Source organism: Malaya genurostris, chromosome 3, assembly GCF_030247185.1.
Source record: "Malaya genurostris strain Urasoe2022 chromosome 3, Malgen_1.1, whole genome shotgun sequence".
Classification (NCBI taxonomy): domain Eukaryota; kingdom Metazoa; phylum Arthropoda; class Insecta; order Diptera; family Culicidae; genus Malaya; species Malaya genurostris.
Window position 1 is genome coordinate 442,298 of NC_080572.1, and position 21,522 is coordinate 463,819.

Sequence of the window (21,522 nt, forward strand, 5' to 3'; positions counted from 1 at the left end):
TCCTCATTATCATTCCTTGCCAGTAACGGTCATCTGATATAACGTGTGAATCGTACTTTTGCCGAATAACATATATGTTGTTTTCATCACGAAATATCCCAGCAGTTTTTAATTTCCAGACAGAAATTCTTGATGTCAATGATTTGCCACAAAAGTATAGAATCATATTTCTTATGTTCCGCGCAACAATTTTTCAATCGATGAGTAATCTGATGGTATGTGTCGACTTGTGGCTCAAGGCTGACATTATGCATCTCGAAACGAGTTACTCGAAGCGATTATTTTTGAAGTCGATTAGACTGAATTGTGGCATTACGTATCGCTTTCGACCACGTGATCGAGATCCTAACAATGTGGTACTAGATTTCGACTGGCGCTGCTCAAATTGTCATAACAAACATAGGTAAACAAACCCATATAAATTGCAAAAGAAATGCAACTGTGAAAAAGAATGCAACTGTGAATTATTGTTTGGGTATTTTCGATTACATTTATTCGGTTCAAGTACTGAAAAGAAGAAAAATGTTTGTAATACTGCGATTGTAAGTTGCAACGAAATTATTATGAACACATTTCTGAAATTTAAATCGAGAAACTGATTCGTTTCCACTCTATTTGAAAGAGTAAAGAATATGCTTTTGACATATTCCATATACTTTGAAGGTGTTTGGACAAATTTTTCAATTTACTTAAGTTAGATATATGGGTAAAAACATTATTCGCTCATTATTAGCTGACGTTTTCTGTCCACAATTTATGAAATTTGATTTTTAAACTACAGTTACTGGGATAAGTTAGTTTCGACTTACTTTGGTTATCTTAAATAAATACCACGCAGCTTTCAATTAATATGCTTTTTAAACAGTTCAACTTGTACATTATTATGTATTCGAAAACTCATAGTCGATAGTATTAAAGCTTTCGGCCATTTCTAATCGAGTTCAGTCGTTTACGAGCTGGATTGTTCTGGTTCTATAATGTCAAAACTTCTCGATAATCTAATACTTCTTCGAGTAAAGTCGAACGAAGCTCGATAATCGACTTCGAATCGAGAACCATAATACGAAACGTGGACGACTCGATAAAATTTTAGTCGAATCGAGATACATAATGCCACCCCAGGTTTCCCATGTTCAATCTATTCAAACAAATCATAATGTTTTGGACCACGCAGCATATCTGTATAAGGTTGGAACCTCTATAATCTAAATAAAAAAGAACATCGAAAATGCATTCTGATTTATGCCACTCGGTAGTGATTTTATCGTCACCACTTTCATTTTTGCAATTGACTGATTTTTAAAAGCTAATAAACGGAAGCTAACAAAAAAACATGTCATAAGATTTTGTTAGAATTATTGGCGAATTAAAAACCAATCTTCCACAACTTTTATCGGGGGCATTATTTATTACCTTCATTACTTCTAACAGACAAAGAGTAAATTTACTTCTAATAATAACAGGATCTTGGTGGGGTGCTTATCCGGTAGACCTACTAAAATTGTATCAGACAACGATACTTTCAGTGATGGAATATAGATGTGTTTGCTTTCGTTCCGCATGAGATTATCAATGGTTGTTTTATTTGGTTACAGACTCTCATGGTCGGCAAACTAGAGAAATTAACTAGCAAATATAAAGAGGTAGCTTATGAAAAAAATTCTTGATACTGCCAGTTTTACACTAAGTACCTCCAGAAGCAGGGGTTTAAGCCGAATGAAAATTGGAAGTTTGTGGAAATCGGTTCAGCCAACTCCGAGTGGCATTATTTTCACATTGTTGGTGCATAACATCATGTAATTCCGGAACCGGAAGTTGGATCCAAACGAAATAGCGGAATAGAATCACGAGACCTTTAATTTGAATCTAAGTTTGTGAAAATCGGTTTTGCCGTTTCTGAGAAAAGTGAGGACATTTTTTTCACAATTTTGGTGCATATCATCCTGTAGTTCCGGAACTGGAAGACGGATCCAAATGAATTTCAGGAACTTCACATTTTTAATGCATATCACCCTGTAATTCCGGAACAGGAAGTGTGATTCAAATGAAATTGTGGAACTTATTATGGAATCATTAGACCTTCAATTTGAATCTAAGTTTGTGAAAATCCTATCCGCCATCTTGGAGGAAAGTGAGTGACATTATTCTCACAATTTTGGTGCATATCACCCTGTAGTTCCGGAACCGGAAGTCGGATCCAAATGAAATTCAGGAACTTTCATTTGAATATAAGTTTGTAAAAATCGGTTGAGCCATCTCCGAGAAAAGTGAGAGGCAATACTTGTTACACATCGACATTTGCTCAGTTCGTCGAGCTGAGTCGAATGGTATATGACATTCGGCCCTCCGGGCCTCGGTTCAAAAGTCGGTTTTTGCAGTGATTGTATAGCCTTCCTATATGAGAAAGGCAAAAATCACTTATATTTACATAGTTGCTTACAAAAATACACCCTTTTAATCGGAAGGTGCAATACATATAACCCTGCAATTTAGGAACCAGAATCATGCAGACACATGCAGACAATTTTCAATCTCGACGTACTGAGTTAAATGATATGTGACATTTGGTCAGTGTTTGTATAACCGTTCTATGTGACAAATGCAAGAAACAACAATGCAAACAATGTAACTAATTCGCAACTCTTTGTTTGCGGAATCTTTCAAGAGAGTTTGGTCATCCCGCACAGTATTTGAACGAGCATTTGGTAATCTTCTCTGAGAAATGTATAATTACTGAGAAGCTCGGTAATTATAAATTTGGCAAATGTCAGTTATTTCTGAAATTGTCAGCAAGACCTTCAACTGTTCGGCAAAAACACCTAGGAATAAATCATGAAATGCCGAATCATCAGTAATCGAGCGTATAAAGGATTTTGCTTCGTTATTGTATGAAATTTTGTACACAAAAACTAGGGTTAGTATTTCAATAATACTTTTTTTAATTCGAAATATTCACAAACAAATAAGCAAACACAAAAAATTAGAAGTCGAATACCATGTGTATTTAGTTCTTTTAGAATCCAAACGCCCTCAATACGAATGTAAGAAGTGAGAGAAGAGATATATGTGACATAATACTTGGTTAATTGTTTTCAATTTAACTATCCAACTTTGAATCTTCTTAGGGTATGTTTTTGAGATATATTTTTCAATAACAAAAAATAGAATATATCACTTTCCAACGCAAAAAGGCGGGTGGGTAATGTCAGAGACATAACTGGATGTCGTAAATACGAAAACAACTGACATGTTTCTTAACACTTCCGAATATCAATTAGTTCATCAATTGTATGAAATTGTATGTAGAATTTGAAACGATGCACTTAAAGTACAGATTAGTTACATTCTGAAACACAAATATTATGAAATAACCAGAATAGTTCTTTATAATAAAATAACGGTGGCTCTGAAAAGAACCTTTTATGAAAGCGTTTGTGATGGAGAGCTGAATTCGAATTCCGATGGATGCCGCTGACTTCCGTCATCTACTCAATTCCAAGCTGAACTGTTGTACGTGGGTGCGATACTGATATGGTTGGTGCAGGTGTAGCGTTTACAACCGATTATAATCTTCCAATGAAGAAAACATTAATTCGCTGGGTTGATCAATCATACAATAGGCCTAATTTATTGAACGAAACTATCAATATGCTATAGGGATTCGTTTCTAGCATTCAGGAGGGTCAAATTGCGTAATTCTCTACGACATTAAATTCCGGAACATTTTTCGCAAAAACAAAGAAGGCTTCACTTGATCTCGATTACTGTGAACTTCACACAGCGAAAAGTGTACAAATTTAACCAAACTGTTCTAGGTTTGCACTAAACTGAGGATGTTTACCATTGATTTGCGAACAACAATAACAATCCTAATAGTTCTTTAGAAAACTTTTGAGCCATTAGAACGGCTGATTTTGTGTAATGCTCTCCACCGTTGTTTTTTTATCAATACAAATGACTGGCAGCTGTGACATAATCGCTCATGTCGGAAGCGGAACTAGCTTTGCAAACGCCATAAAATACATCTGCTCGCAGTGGCGATAGAATCCAAACTGATCCAATTTTTGTTAGGAGCTTTTTTTACGTGATTTCGTTTATAGATTTTTCACTAATAGGCGGTCCTAACGGCTATAAAATTAGCCGTATACAGAATTTTAATGTCGATTATTTCATATCGGATTTGCATAATTTATTGAAAGAAACTATCAATATGCTGTAGGGATTCGTTTCTAGCATTCAGAAGGACCAAATTGAGGAACTCACTACGACATTCAACACTTTTCGGAACATTTTTCTCGAATGATTTGTTGTACAGCAGCAGATATTTTGTTCTCTTCCTCAGAACGCGTTCTGATTGGCATGGGTCAAATGAGACAGGTTTTTCAATAGTGTACTATTGAAATACTTCAATGCTTTTGCTATACACGTTTAAGTTGAAAAATTTCGATTCTATTGGTAGTTAAATTATATAAATCCTTTCACAGATCACTGAGCTATGAGCTTTGAAAATACGAGATTTGTCGCCTCCATCGTTGGTTTAGTGAGCAAAAGCTTTCTGACCCCATGTGCGGTGTTGGGTATCGAACCCTGGCGGGCAGTGTAAATATAATCGACTTACAATTACACTATACCCGTCCCCAGATACAGGTTTTGTTACGTAACATATTTTTATCAGGCGAAGGCTAGGAAAGAAAAAAAATCCATTGACAGGTATTGTATATGGATGCTTGCTTGCGATATAAGGACACATACTGTTCAATGTAGCACAATCACAGCGATTGGAGAAGGTTGGGAAGTGCGAGGCCTGCCTCCTGAGTAAACTGTTTCATCATCTCGTCTTCCAAAATATCGTTCGTTGGGTATTGATTGTTATCTATATTAATAACGATAGAAATCTATTTTAGGTCTATGGTTGCCAGAAACGCTTTACGCATTCCTGAAAAATCGATATTAGTTCCATTTCGGAGTTTTTGATAATTAGTTCCGGTACTTTTGAAACTAGAAACCTGAAAGTCTTTGAAACTGGATCTGGATGAAATTAGCTGCGGTATATGGGACTACACGACTCCTTTCATTCCAATTTATGTTAGTGAAAATGGGTCTAGTCATCTGAGGGATAATTAAATTTACATTATTGTAACATATAAGTATAGACGCACAGTTATTCGGAAAACCCGGTGAACGACCACGATAGGTTAAAGCCGGGTATAAATAAACGATATACAATACAATTATTCGAAGAAATGTCTTTCGATGTGCACCATTTAAAACATGTGAAGTAATGTGAAGCAGCTATGCAGTATAAATCAAATTTATGTTTTCGAATGAAAGCATTTCACACACTTTTTTAAGCACACTTAATGATGTGTCAAGTCTTATTTCGATTCCAGACTTTTGCCATTCGAATCGAACCTTCATTTTATGGTTTTTATGGCTGCCCAGTATATATTTGCCGCGTGAAACTTTATATACTTGCAACAGTTATAGATTTTGTTTTTGGAAAATCCAATGAATCCAATTATAGATTTAAATTGAGTGTTTTTTACTGAACATAAAAGAGCATTTAGTATTCTCTTATATAGCCCTTGTAACACGAAATAATCATAAATATGAATAAATCGACGAGTCACTCAATTCATAGCTGCCTAAGAGCTGTATTTAAAATTAACACAATATGACAATATGACGCTTGTCAGCATTCGCGCGATGTAGTTCTTACATAAGAACAGCTTTGTGAAGCTGGGGACAATTACAATGTGTTTAAATTAATTTGCAAAATAACTCTTTTTGTTGGCTGTTTCCGTTAGAAATGCCTACTATTTGTGATTATTTATTGGATTATGGAAACGTGGATGACTTTTGACGCTGGGACTGTTTGTCGGATTACAATTGAAAGGATATGGATTTTAAATGGATCGAATGCACAATGAATTTGAATGTGAAGCATACATTAAACTGCAGAAAAAGATATGGTTAACCTCCATGTTGAATCATGAACGTATGGTGAATTGAATTGAATGCTGTTACGTTCACAAAAACAATATGTTGGAAAGAAATTAAGTATAATTGAAATAAAACACTGGCCGTTCGGCACAATGTAAACAGTAACTCAATTTAAACGCATGAAAACACATTTCGATCAAATAACGGGCAGCGATGTGCAGTACAGTAGGCATAGTAGCTCGAACTATCCTCCACAAGTAAAAAAATGCACGGTTCATGAAATCGTGACAGTCAAAATTTATCATCGCTGGTCAATCGACATTCTGGGCATTCTTCATGTGGGACAGAATTTACATCATCACGCTGTTTGGTGATTTTTGTCTGTGCCACTCACACTGCACTTGTGGGAAGAGTTTCAGTCAATCAGCTACCATGTGACTCCACCATTTTCTATGATTACATTGCAATAGCATTCAAAGTTTAAAAAATTTGCTTATTTCCAACATGTTTTAAAGGATATTTCTCCCGGCCTGTTGCGATGATCACAATTCTTTCAACATTAAAGCTTTCTCCTTGTACGAAACTTTTCGTTAGATGCAGAAACACGTGCATCGAACGTTGCGAAGGCTATGCTCATATTTGTGACCTTAATGTGATCATGAATCTATGGCAAATGACTGTAGCTTTGGCGGGCAGTAAAAAGAGGTTTAGTGCGATTGTAAGTTTCGAAAAAAGTGTGATTTCGTACACAGAAGAATAAGTCAGCCAGGAAAATGAGCCATTATTATGTATTATTAACATTGTACAACGAAATATACCATTGAAAAGGGAGAGTTAACCGTATACGGTTTTCTATTATCAAACATTGCAACCACAATGAACGCACAAGTGTAGCTACGTATGTTCCAATTACGTCAGTCAAGAAGATGTTTTTTCCAACAACCTCCTCCGGGTACATTCTCAATCATCTTGGTTTTCAGCCGCATGCTATTTCGGTAAAAGAACCAACTTCACCTGTTTCAGAAACCATGGTTCCACGCTTGAAGTAAAATCAAATGTGTTATTAACTAGTCTGTTTACACACGAAGGTTGTCCTAATGAAAGTCATATGATACTCGGCCGAAGGCGTTCAGATGTTCTATTTAGGAAGCAATTGAAGATGTATTATTTATATTAAGTTAATTAAAAGTGACATTAGCATTGTGCCATTAGCACATGTAAAACTTGTGGTTAAGCCGTCTTTGTTGATAGCTGAAAATTATAATCATTATGGACCAATGGCACCACTTTGCTATATTCGTCGTTACATCCGTCAAGTTCCGTTGTATTCGAGCAATGAACAACAAGGCAATGATGGTGCCTTTTCGCTTTCGTCGTCAGCATTTAAGTAGTGGAATATTTTCATCTCGTAAACGCGCTATGCCACGTGTTGCTATTTGCATGCTACGCCCGTTGGCGCTGTTAGCATCAGAGGAAGTTTTAGAGTCTTGTTTTATTAAATTCAGCGGCGCTGATAAACATCAGTGATTCATTCCACGGAAAATCAAATCAAACAATCATCACTTGGATTGAGAGGATCAGAACTTGAGCCGCTGGAATGATTTTTTTCTGTGCAGTACGTAAATTGTGCATAAAAAGGTTATCTTCAAATTACGTTTCTGGCAAATAAAATATTTTAATTTTGCAAAAAGCACATACTCAAAGCTGAAGTTGAAAACATGCTACGGAGAAGAAATTAGATAAAAATGAAACATGACATGCACGGTTTGCTTCGATCGAACAGCAGTTGTAGCGCCGGATGGGAAACTTTTGATAGATCTAATTCGTTATCTTTATTACATGTGGGCAGTGGAACTATGTCGAAGTGGTATCGATGGATTAACAGCGATATAAACTGCGGTGTTAGCTTACTTGTTGGCTTACTTTGATTGGCGTTCGAGGGACACTTCGATACACGATTCTGATAACCGGATACATATTCGGATGGCTTATTTATTTGCGCGATAAGATATTTTTGTGCAGCGCTCTATCAAACTGTAGAAAAAAATTATCCGTTTTTTTAATATTTGTACAGAAACAGAAGAAATTCCACTTTAAGCATCTGTGGAAGTTGTAGATGTATGGTCGCATAAGAAATTCTGAATTTTGAAAAACTTCCGGTTCCGGAGCTATGGAGTAAAATGTGCAAATAAATGAAAATATGTGTACTAACCTTTCTCAGAGATGGCGTGACCGATGTATACAAACTTAAACTCAAATTAATTTTTAACAGTCTTTTACAAAATTTTTAAATTTCACTTGGATCCGACTTCCGATTCCTGAATAATAGGGTAAAGTGTGTTAAATATATTATACCATCACTAAAAGGGGCGGTAAAATCATTAACAATTTTCTAAATCGGCCTCAAAACTACTCTATTCAGTACTCATTATCAGTAGACGGTCAAACAAACTGTTTCCAGTTATTTTTTAAAGAATCGAAGAAAATTGAAGAATAACACAGTGTTATATATGATCAGATCAACTGAAAAAAATTTTCAGCATATTTTCAAATGCTTACACTAGCCATTTGGAGATTTTTTGGGAAGGGTCTCCTACTGAAGAAATATTTTCCCTTATTTTATTGCCAGGTTTGAGGACCTTTGGTATTTTTTTGATTTTTGGTGAAGAGAGGTTAGTAACTTTGAGGCGACCGAGGTTGATATCGAAGTTAGGATTACATTCAAGGAGAGTTTTATCTACTTTTTGCCTTTTTCATATAGAAAGACTATACAATCACTGTAAAAACCGACTTTTGAACCGAGGCCCGGAGGGCCGAGTGTCATATACCATTCGACTCAGTTCATCGAGATCACAAAATGTCTGTGTATGTATGTTTGTGTGTATTATGTGACAAATAATCTCACTCGATTCTCTCAGAGATGGCTAAACCGAATTTCTTAAGCTCAAATACAAATGACAGGGCTTATGATCCCATAGATCGCTATTAAATTTTATCTCGATTCGACTTCCGGTTCAAGAATTACAGATTGATATGCACCAAAAAAATGAAAAAAAATTGTCATTCACTTTTCTTAGAGATGGCGTGACTGATTTTCACAAACAATAGTTCTTATTGCTATTGAATTTTTTCTTTATTCGACTTCCGGTTCCGGAATTACAAGGCAATATGTGCAAATCTATGAGAAAATGCGCAATCAATTTTCTCGGAAATTTCTTAACCGATTTCTAAAAACTAAAAAACAAATAAAAGGTCTTGAAACTCTTTAAAAAGTCCCCGAAATGTTGATCCAGATCTAACTTTTGGTTCCGGTATTACAGCGCAATAAAAGTATTTTTTCAAAAGTGATGGCGAAACGAGGAGCAAATTTTCATAAAACTGACTGGTAAATTCATCTAGGAAGCAGTACTATGAAGAGCATCTGAATGGCGAAGCACAAGATACAGAGAACGACACAGGAATCAATCTGGGCGCACGCTTGACCTACGATAGATTCTCAGCATCTGATCTGTCGGAGATAAGTGAGAAGAACGGCCAGCTGAGGACAACAACAAAGCCGCGGGCAATGACCAGTTACCAGGCGAACTGCTCAAACATGGATCAGAGGCACTGACTAGAGTGCTGCAGTGGATGATTTCTAAGATTTGGGAGGAAGAGTTTCTACCGCAGGAATAGATGGAAGGAGTGGTATGTCCCATCTACAAAAAGGGTGATAAGCTAGATTGTAGCAATTACCGCGCAATCACATTACTGAACGCCGCCTACAAGGTACTCTCCCAAATCCTTTGCCGTCGTGTATCACCAATAGCTAAGAAATTCGTGGGGCCATACAAGCGGGATTTACTGAAGCCCGCGCCACTACGGATCACACTTTCGAATCTCGTACAGGGCTACGGAAAGGTGATGGACTCTCTTGTCAGTTCCACTGTAACTATCGGGCAGATCGAATGTGAATTCGTGTTTCCCCAATCGTGCGGTGAAATGTTTCATTCAGTTATCAAGGTCATTCCTTATTCTAATGTCTGCATCAGTGTGGTCGAGTGATAATTCGAATTAATTGAGGACAGCTCAAGGTCGCTTGTGAGCTGTGTAAAGAAGTACTGTGTGTGGTACCGTTAGCCAGCGCCTGGGTAAAATACGGGAACACTTGAGAACTTATCTGAACGGTCTTATTCACTTCGCATTGTTCCATCTTGGGTAATGAAAAGGCAGACTCATTGGCTAAGGTGGGCGCATTGGAAGGTGATATTTATGAAAGACTAATCTGCTACAACGAATTTTTCAGTATCTCTCGTCAGAAAACTCTCAAAAGTTGGCAAAGTTCATGGAGCAATGGCGAACTGGGACGATAGCTACACTCCATTATCCCTAGGGTATAGACGAAACAGGGGGATGAACTTGAGTCGTGATTTCATTCGTGTTATGTCGCGGCTCATGTCAAATCACTACACTTTTAACGCATATCTCCGGCGTGTTGGGCGTCTCTTCACCATCTCGATGGCAACTAATTAGATCTATGTCGTTTTCAGACATTTTGTGTTCACATCCCTTTTTTACCCCGTTTTCCGCAATATTTATTTTTTTTACATTCTCTTCCGTAACATCACCACCACCGCCCACGGAAGACCGCTCCAGTCGATGACCAGCATGAGGGCCACCCACTGAGCCTTCGTAGCCTGGCGGTGTTTCCAGTGGACCCACACGGACCGAAGGATGCGGCCAACAGAGATATTTACAAACGCCATCTGGAAGACTTTCATGCTATATTCAATTCACCGGCCACTACCGATCGCCAACTGAAAGCTGGATTCTCGAGAACCCGCGATCCCGATACTATATTGCATAATGATACTATTCTAGTTTTAAGTTCGTCGTTAATTGGCATCTTGGAGCTTAAGCAGTGTGCCTTAAAATTTTATTATATTATTGAATAAAAAAAAATTTCTTTGGAAGGTGTGATTCGAAGAGCGAGGATCGACACGAGTGGCACGATCTTCCTAAAGTCCGTACAGCTTTTTGGATTCGCTGAGCAGAACAGTCTAATTCACTTGGTACATAATGTACTGTATTCCAAGCAGAAATCTACGCGATTTTGTGTGGAATACAATCGGCACTTCAGCAGAGAACCTGTGGCAAATGAATTTATTTTTGTTCCGACAGTCAGGCAGCTTTAAAAGCACTCAGTTCGAATGATTCACGGTCGAATCTAATGATCGATCTAGTGGCTACTATTTACGTGCTGAGTATTATTCGTGTGATTTGTGTGAATGCGTAGTTGCACCACGTATCCGGGTTTTTGGCTCTCCATACATGGTTGAGTCTGTGTATGCGGAGCTAAATTTAAAGGATATTCTATCGTTTCTAACCCAATGTGGTAAGAAGCTATAGTCAGAAGGGTTCATCGTTCTCCCTGAAGTGAATGAATCCTTTCTGTATTCACCTTAAGGGACGGGTAGGGTCGACCCATTTTGAAAAATCATTTATTATTTTCTTTATATTTTCTTATAGTAAAACATTTTAAGAATATTCTGTGGAATTTTCAAGCCTATTGGAACGAAACTCTGCTGCGTTCATTGGATCACTTATGATTAGTCTGCGCTGAGATACAGTGGACACCGCAAATCATGATTTTAAAGAAGCGTCCTCAAAAATACCTCTTCACCAAATTTTTCTCAATATTTTTCCACGAAAAAATCACAAAATGCTGTTCGAATGATGCTTTCTATCATGCAAAACATTTGAATTAATTTAGTTAAACGATAATTCTGGAAAAAAAATGGTAAAAACGATGATTTTCTTCATCGTTTAAACTTTAAACCCAATGCACAAAACTTCTACTGCTGGAAAAGGGGGAAAAGTCGCTTACACAAAAATGTCGATATCTCCGTTGAAAATGGATGGATTTTAATAATCTATGGCTTTTTGAATAGCTATTACCGTGCGGAATCTAAGGAATCTAAGTCTGTAAACATATTCTGTTTCCGAGGTCAAGTAGGACAAATACTGTCAAAAAACATCAGCCATCTCTAAGATCTCGACCTATCTGTGTGTTTTTTAAAAAAAAAACACTAAACTCACCTTAAGAAGAGGAATAACAATAGTTTACCTTACTTAGATATTGTCATTGTACGGGAGGCAAAAACTTTATCTTTCAAAGTATATAGGAAGCCAACCAGTACAGAGCATGTAATACAAAATACTTCCAACCATTTTCCACCAACACAAAATGGCAGCATTTCACTATATGTTTCATAGAATGCTAACCTTTGCCCTTGGAGAAGATGCGGTAATCAAAGAGAAATTTATCAGTGACTTCTTAAAACCGTTTAAAAACGGGGTTGAAAAAATATGAATTAAGGCGTCACAAAAAATATAAGGTCGGTTTGTGCAGAAAACCATGAAGCATCCATGTTAATGAGGTGTAAAAATCTCCAAAACGGAATGAAAAGTTAAACAACACTGCGAATACTAGTACCCGGAAACTTTACACGAAGTAGCTCACCAAACAGTGTTGAATCGTGATAGGAAATAAAATTTACGTTAAGTTCGACTTCCGCCAACACCTATATTTCGGTTGTGAAAAAGTTTATGGGTGGAGTGAAAAGTAAGGTGTGAACATTCGAAATGGGAGACGAAATAGAGTAAAACAAATTTGGTAAATAATAGCTCAGTACCAATTTTTCATGCCTTGAAAATTTCAAGAAAATCCGATAATCGGGAATGGTTTGATGAGTACATTTTCATCGTATACACCCTTATATTTTTTGTAGTAAAATTATCGATTATGGAACAAATTGAGCAACATAGATTAGTTAAAGCCGGGTATTAATAAATAAACATAAACATAAAATTGAACATAACATGAACAAATTGGTTCTGAATCTATGATTGAAATAAAAAAATTAGAGGTTTGTATGCAAGACACGACCGATCACGATTACATTAAAAATTGAAATAATTCTAAGGTACCCATAATAAATATAAAAAAAAAGATGATGGATGCACTAAAAGTCACAAATTACAAACTTGCTCTACTTTTAGTGCTTACATTTTTGGTGAATGATCAAAACGACAATTAGATTCTTTCAGAACAATTGATTCTACTCTATTTTGATGCCTTCAACAAATGTTTACATTAGAAAATTTTTGGAAAATATCCTTTAAATGAAAGTTAATTATGATGATTTCAAAGTTACTTAAAATATCAATTTTGGATACGAGCAACCTCAAGATATAAATCTGGGCAAATGAAACGATGTTATATCATAATAATTGAGACAGAGAACGTACGAACTTAATCATTTTTTAAACAGAAATTGTAAATAACCGTGAACCAATAAACTCAGTAATGGTGTAAATTCAATGATCCTTCGTTAAAAAGCGGCGATAATCTTCGGAAAGTGTCTGAAAATAGAATGGCAACAACACAAGGAAGAAAATATGTGACACAGTCCGCCGACCATATTTTGTTACTTTAATTGATTTTCACTTTTGCATATTAAGGAATCAATTGATTTTATTAATACATGAACGAACATTGTCATAGTTACAACGCATGTAGTGATAAGACACTTGTTGTTTTGATGTAAGTGATAATTTCACTGTCACTGGCGGTAACCCGAGTTTAGTAAGGATTTAAATGATACATGTAAAATCGCAGATCAGCTTGTCTTGAGTTTATTTCTAATACTGTACTTTATTGCATCTGATAATTCTATACATGTGAGTCAGTGCAACTTATTTGTACTAAGTTCCGAATCTTTTGAAGCGTTTTATTCCTGATGGGACAACAGCAAATCGATATTGCATAACGATTTGCATTGCATTATTTTTGCTACACTTAGCCTGGATCCCTTCTATAAAATTCTTGGAAGCAAGACTAGACCAAAATATTATGCTTTATACGATTAAATCAATTTCTAACTATTCAATTAGGTTACACGATAATTGTTTGGTTTAATAATAGGGTCTGAGGGATTATGCTGAGAGATAGTTATTTGTATTTAGCCACATTTAATGAAAAAGAATTATCTATGATTATTATCATAACGCAACTTTATACTGAATTTATGTGCACGCCACCCTGTTGTTCGTTTGTAAATGGAGATTTCAGTATGCAAACTACCCGTTGACAAATTAAAACAGTTTTAAACTGTTTCGAATCAAGTTGAATAAGGAAAATTGATCAATAAATCATAGAGATACAAGCGCTTCAAATTAGGTACGAAAAATCTATCGCCGATAATTCTAAGTTGGACTGTTAGTTACCGGAGAATCAAGATAAGCCATGGGTAAACTAAAGCAGAAATACATTCGGGCATATATTTATAGATTCCCTTTTGTGCTGTATTTCATACTGCGCAAATCGGACGAGAGTTTGACATCATTCACTGAGACTGTCATTGGCTCGTGAAAACATAGGTCAATTCAATCCAATGCAATTGAAATACTTAAATTACGTTACCGCATAAGTTTAAGTTAAATGTTTACGCATCGATTGGTAGTTAAATTTTATAAATTCATCAACAAATGACTGAGTTCTAAGCGCTCAAAATTATGACAGAAAAAGGTTACGCGGTTTTTTCTGCATTTTTTTAAATTGACACCCAGCCGCGTTCAGTGAGTTAACAAAAGAGACAATCCAACGATCGAACGCATATACAATCTAGTCATCACCGCACTGGACGAGCTACTTGTTTCATTCACAGTCAAGCATCAACTGAAATCAAGAAATGATTTGCAGCATATATTTCTAGATTCCTCTTCGAACTACGCAGAATGATGCGGTGTTTTTTTGCATGACGCAAAACCTCCTATGCCGAACAAGAAAATGACGTCAATTTGGTCAGCTGGGATTGGTGGATGAAAAGATAGATATTGAAATACTGAAACAACGGTGCCATACATGTTTAAGTAAAAAAGTTTCCGAATCGATTGGTTGCTAAATTATATCAATCTATTAACAAACAAAGTTATTAAGGTTTAAAATTATGACGCAAAAAGGTTACGCGGCTATTTTTTTAACTTTTTATTGACCCCCGGCCCCGTATAGTGAAGAGTAAGGCATTTTTAATGCCAAAACATGTTATGCAGTATATTTATTAATTCTTAGTATGTACGATATTATGAAGAAAAGCTTTTATTTGGAATGACACTAAACCTTGACTTTTCATGAAATTCCAAGACTTTTGGAATTCGGAAATCTCATGTACTTCCCCCTATGGTGATTTTCAACATCGAAAATTTTCAAACCTTAACCACCGGCAGCACCCCTTATCCATATCCGAAAAAGCTCAACTTTTGCATGGGGACATTTTTCGAGATGATTAAACTTTTGAGCATAACATATATATTAGAGCGGTACAAAACAACGCGTTTTGTCGGTTACGCCATTTATACCATCATATCTCCGGAACCAGAATTCGCAGTCATTTAATCTTCGAACTTGATTAATGGCCCAATACTACTTTTCAAACGAACCCAAGCTTGTTAAAATCGGTTGAGCTATCTCTGAGAAAATTGCGTTTAAAAAAAAATCGTGAAAAATTACGTGCACATACACTAACACATACACATACATACACAGACATTATTCGATCTTGTCGAGCTGAGTCGATTGTTATATAACACTAAGGCTCTTCGAGGCCTCGTTCTAAAGTCCGTTTTTTCCAGTAATTCTAATACCCTTCTATAGGGAATGGCAAAACACTTAGTTTTGCTTTCAAAATACATTGAAAAAAAAGTAGCTTAGTAAAGTAGCTTTTCACTTAATTGTCTGCTCCAAATATGTGCATGAAAATTCACAAAATATTTTTATCAGTGTACTTATGTAACACTAATAATATCACACCAGGGTGTAATATTATTTCTGAAATTGTCTCGGGCGTAAACGAGTGACGACCGACTACTGTTCTCCGCAGAATGTGAACGAATTATATTCGTAAAATACAAAACATTTACAGGAGTATGTTGAAAAATGTGTCTCCATTTTCTCATCCAATTTCAAGATGTCTTCATTGATTAGGGTATGTTAAATATATTATTCCTAAGTACGACAAGCTAATAGTGCCGGGATAAGTAGTCAAAACAGGTTTGGATGTCAAATGCTATATAATACCAATGGATATAGCTACCCTAGTGTGGAAAGGGTTTAGAAAAGTATTTAGAACTTTCCAGACACATATTATTATCGATACGAAAGTGCTATTTCAGGAGATAGCCCGTGTATTATAAACTACAAAGCATAAACCACAATCAATGATGACTGCTATCCAGTAGTCTATCAATTTTGAGCAGTTTAGGCGGGTATTTATAGACATACTTGATTTAGGATGTTTTTTTCCTAAATTTGATCAGCTTTTATCATAAATTTGTTATATATTTTCTCTATAGAACAGACATTCCTTGACTAAATGTGTGGATTTTTTAAGCAAACTTTTCCTTTATTTGTGAATTCCATGGGTTTTACCTTTTTTGCCATTCTCATATGGAAAGCTATGCTATCACTGTGAAAACGGATTTTTTTACCGAGGCTCGGAGGGCCGAATTTCATATACCATTCGACTCAGCTCGACAAACTGAGCAAATCGCTGCGTTTGTATGTATGTAACAAAAATATGCACTCACCTCTAACAAATTTATGATGAACGTAGATCCGGTATACTCAAAATCAATGTATTTGGTCATCAACCAACCAAATCTGTCCAATTCAAAAATTATACGGCTATTTGAATGTATTTGATTGGATTTTGAAAACACGTCATAGAAAATAAAAATTTTATACCTATTGGTTAGTAATTGGGCGGTACAAAAACAACACGTTTTGTCGGTTACGTCACTTATACCATCATATTTCCGGAACCAAAGGTCACAGCCATTTGATCTTCGAACTTGATCAATGCCCTAACAATAGCTTTCAAACATGCCTAGGCTTGTTGAAATCGGTTCAGCCATCTCCGAGAAACTTGCGCGGTAAATAAACAACACGTTTTGTTGGTTACGTCATTTCGAAAAGTGCACACACATACACACACACACAGAGACATTTTCCGATCTCGTCGAACTGAGTCGAATGGTATATAACACTATGGGTGTCCGAGGCTCCGTTCGAAAGTCGGTTTTTCCAGCAATTCTAATACATTTCTATAGAGAAAGGCAAAAGGTATATAACAAATTTAGGAATTCCGTATGAAATTGTAAGATTTTTTTCCCTTTGAAACTACAGGGTAAACAGGATTTGTAGATTTTGATAAATTAAGTCCGAACAAACTTTCCTATTTCTATTCAATGAAGTTTTTGCGAACACATCTCCACAATAAGATTTATGATGTTATGAGTAATATGAGAAAGGCACCATTACACCACTAGGCAGATTAAAACAGGTTTTATCATGTTAATTTGTATTCGGCTCACTGTTGCATAAGTAGTAGTATATTGAACTACTGTGTGACTTAGCAGTACTACCAAAACCACTGAGCAAATATGAGGTTACGGATTTTTTTTCAAGTACGTGCATTTTTATTCAGAAAATAAAGAGAATTTTTGACATAGTTTTTAAACTTATTAGATAATTTTTGTGCAACCATTTTGCAAATGTGGAAACTTTGTTAAATTAGAGCACATTTTTCACAAATTTGTAAGACATTTTCTTTTAATTTATGGATTAAGTATATTAGATTTGAGCAAATGTTTTCGAGAATTTGAAACACTTTTTCTTTAATTTCCCAATTGCGTGCTTTTTCCAGAATTAAATCATATTTTTCACACGTTTGAAAATTCATTTAAAAAATTTTGACTTTTTTTTCTTGAATTTAGGATGAACTTGAACCAGAATTTTTTCCTTTCAATTTTTTTCAATAATGTCTATCACGAAACTTGTGCTAATTTCTTCTCAGGTTTGAATAAGTATTTCTTCAAATTATACAATTTTCTTTAACTAAAAAAAATCCCTAATTGGAGCAAATTCTCGAATTATAAATAAATTTTTAGACAAATTGTTGGAATTTTCTGTTAACTCAGTGCAATTAATTCAGGACTTCGAAAATATTTTCTCCCAATTATGTATAAATTAGCTATTTGTTTTGTGACTTGAACCTACCCGAATTATTACCCTCAAAATCTGGCAATTATTTCCCAAGTTTGTTCAAATGAAGTATGTATGTATTGTATTCAATATTGGAAAATATAAATTAATGAAGTAAGCATCCCGTTAACCTATAAGATATTTGCTTTTGAAACAATTGAAGAGAATGAAAATTACTGAGAAACTGTTATCTAATTATGATTGATTGTTTTTGTATAGACAGCTGCGTATATTACAAATCGATACATTACTCTATGGCCAAGCGTATTGGAGACGACTAATCTATCATGCATTTTGGTGGCTGGCAGTCACTATTTCAAATACGAATAAGTTTCAGTTTATGGAATTTTTGCTAATATATGTAACTACTATATGTACAAAAACTGATTAGAAACTCGGCACATGAAGACTTTTTCTTAAAAGATTTGCAAAATATGAATATAAAGATTTCAAAAAGTTGACACCGTTATTCAATTGTGATCAACTCTCATGTACTACACTTACATCATATTTTTCAGGTATGGTATGGAAAGTAGGCAGCTACAGTCGGAAACTGTGCAGCTGCAGTTATTCGAGCAAACTCGGAGCCACCGCAAAGTAGTCACTTCAGATCCTTTTTGTTTGTCATTCGAAGATCCTTTTTGTTTGACATTCGAATGATCTGAACCTTTCGGTGCATTACCTAAAATTATCATATACCGACGATTTCAAATTGTTCCATCTTATTGAAGATCTGGAAAATACCTGATTCATGCAGAAATGGCTGGATATCTTTTTCAACTGGTACGAATATAATAAAATGGTTTTGAGCGCATCGAAATAATTCATATTTTGTTTTACTCGCGGAAAACTATTTTGTGTGACTTTTTTTCTCTTCATCTTTAGAATGATTCCAAAAACTTTGCTTGCTATTATGAGCGTTGTAAACTTATCAATTTCAATTTATTTTCCATTCGACATATTAGTATAACAAAATTTCACCACAAATAAATTATATAAAAAAACAAAATGTTTTAAAGCATAAAATCATGTTTGTAATTCACTGATTTATCGAAAGATAAGGGTTGCTTATCTCCTACGCAAAAATAGCCAATCTCACTCTAACGAATGTTGCAAAAATATAGGTTGAATTCAAGAACTGCGATGAATATGGGAACGATTCGTCGCTACGGTTAAAAACTACTGAACTATAAGATTTAATAAGAAAAATACATTTTAGCATAATTTCAAGACTTAAAATTTTGCCTTCATGAATGTTATAAGCTCTTATTATTATCAAGTATGTTTTCTTCATTCTCTGGGAAACATAAAGGTTGTCAAACACTTGACCGTATTTTTCTAATTATGCCGCAAACTTTCATACAAAGAGAGTACATTAAAAATATATACCTATTTCGATTCAACTTAGGCAGAACAGCACAATAGGAGATTAATGATGATTAAATTTATTCCGGCAAACACATCAAGTAGGCTGGAGGATAAATACGCACAGAATACCCGGTCACTCTGTGTACACGAAACAAACTTCAACAATTGACAAGAACACGAACCGATTTCGGTTTAATTTGACAAGGGACACATTTAAAAACTTCTGCGTTTTTGTACGTAGATGGCGTTTGCACAGAGCTTACACAACATGTAATTTACCATCATTCAGCTGCTTTAATTGTTGCAGTTTATATATTAAATCCTCAACGTCCTGTTCCTTAACGGGTAACGCTTCCCCCCAGGTCAGGCAGACCACAAGAACAACGGCACACAGCACGTGGAACTTCAACATTCTGTCACACTCGGTAATCAACTGTTGCTTGCTTTTCAACGTCACAGAAGGAATGACAACTTCGCCACAAAAAAAGGATATCGTACTTATCGGCGAACGGATGTTGCGTGATTGTTGGACCACTGATGAGACGAGATCCTTTTTATACTGCTCTCTCTCCTAACAGCAACAAACGGCAGAAAGCAGATCGCAGCACTCTCGGGCTGATTTCCGCAACCTGTTCGCCTGTTGAATAGCGGCGGCTCGTTGCGATGGTGATAACACCGAGGCAGGGTTTTCCCTTTTCCTATCAGATCCCGCGCTACTGACTTAGCAGTAGTATTCACCGCCATCGATTGGACGATTGCAAGATTAGCAAAGCGTTGACAGGCAATACTGCTAATGCACACGGAAGTTCCTATCAATGAAAAACACGACATATGTTTGGTGGCAAAAGCCTTTAACAAAAAAAATCAGCTCGCGGAAATGAAAGACTACAAAAATATGAATAGAGGCAAAGTGGCCTGTTGGAATGCTCATCAGCAAGCTTACGGGATTATTAGATTGATTGAAACTATAAACCGTTGATGATGTCGCGACTTCAACGATGGACTGGCTTTGCCATTTGAATGTTCCACCAGCCTACTACAGTGGCGTTTGATGTTTCAAGAGTGGACTGAAAGGTTAAACACTTTAGTAAAATTGCCATTAATATATCAATTAGAGGACTTTGCCTCGTTACAATGTTATGGAAGCGCAGAAACGGGAAAATGACACCATATTGTGTGGTAAAATGCATTGACTACACGTGTTTTCGTATTTTTAATGGGAAACCTTTTTGTTTATGGTATGGTCATAAAATAAAGTGCAGGCAAAATACTCAAGTGCGTGTTACTTCTTTCGTTTTATTATATCGATTTACTACCAATCATACATATATTATAGGATGCAACGTTCAGTATATCGTGATTTGCTGAATTGTGTTTGATAATGACTTCAAGCCTATGTACCTTGCTTCATGAATAGCCGTTGAAGTTAAGTTTTTTAACTGGAAAATGGACGGCATGTATCTTTAAATTGTCTAGTTTTGCAAACCCCCAAGAGTTGTAAGCAGAGCAATTGTCTATGGTCGATTCGGAATCCACCAAGATATCTGATTTAAAAAGGTTATTAACTTTGAATTCGAATCCATACAACATAAATTATACTTTGAATATTTTTTTGCAATTTTTGCATTATCGATTTGAACAAGAACAACTACAATCAACGGGCAAACTCATAAAGTTGTTCAGCTTCCATGACTAGTTATTGCCACTGGCGCAACGTTTTTTGGGGGCGGCAAAACAATCTTAGATGGGGCTTTTTTTTCGCTTTTCGGTGGTGAACTTGAAGAGCCGTTTTTGTTGCTAGCCAAACGGATCCCTCTCTACGATGGGGGCGTCAAGTCATATTTTGCTCTGGGCACTAATTATCCTAGGTACGCCACTGATATAAATGGACTTAAACAGAGTGTTTGGCAACATTTTTGCAAATGTTTCTGAAAACTACCAAATGATATTTATATGTTTAGTTATACCAATTAAATTTGTGGAAAAGTAAAAATAATCAGGTTTCTTATTCACGTTCAATTCGTACATAATACACAAAACATATTCACTCATACTTCAATTTTAGCGGAACGCCTAAGGCCTAGATGCCTAGACCTTTAAAATTCTGGAAGCGAAGCTATAAAAGAGGT

At 35.8% G+C, this 21,522-nt stretch overlaps 1 protein-coding gene across 1 annotated transcript in view; it reads right to left on the minus strand.

The window, feature by feature from the left end:
* Positions 1–19,907, minus strand: part of LOC131436690 (uncharacterized) — a 41,257-nt gene extending 21,350 nt beyond the window's left edge. Inside the window, exon 1 of the mRNA XM_058605557.1 lies at positions 19,673–19,907. Within this exon, the coding sequence (XP_058461540.1) occupies positions 19,673–19,805 (133 nt within the window). The 5' untranslated portion in view covers positions 19,806–19,907. The remainder of the gene's footprint in view (positions 1–19,672) is intronic.
* Positions 19,908–21,522: the final 1,615 nt, after the last annotated feature.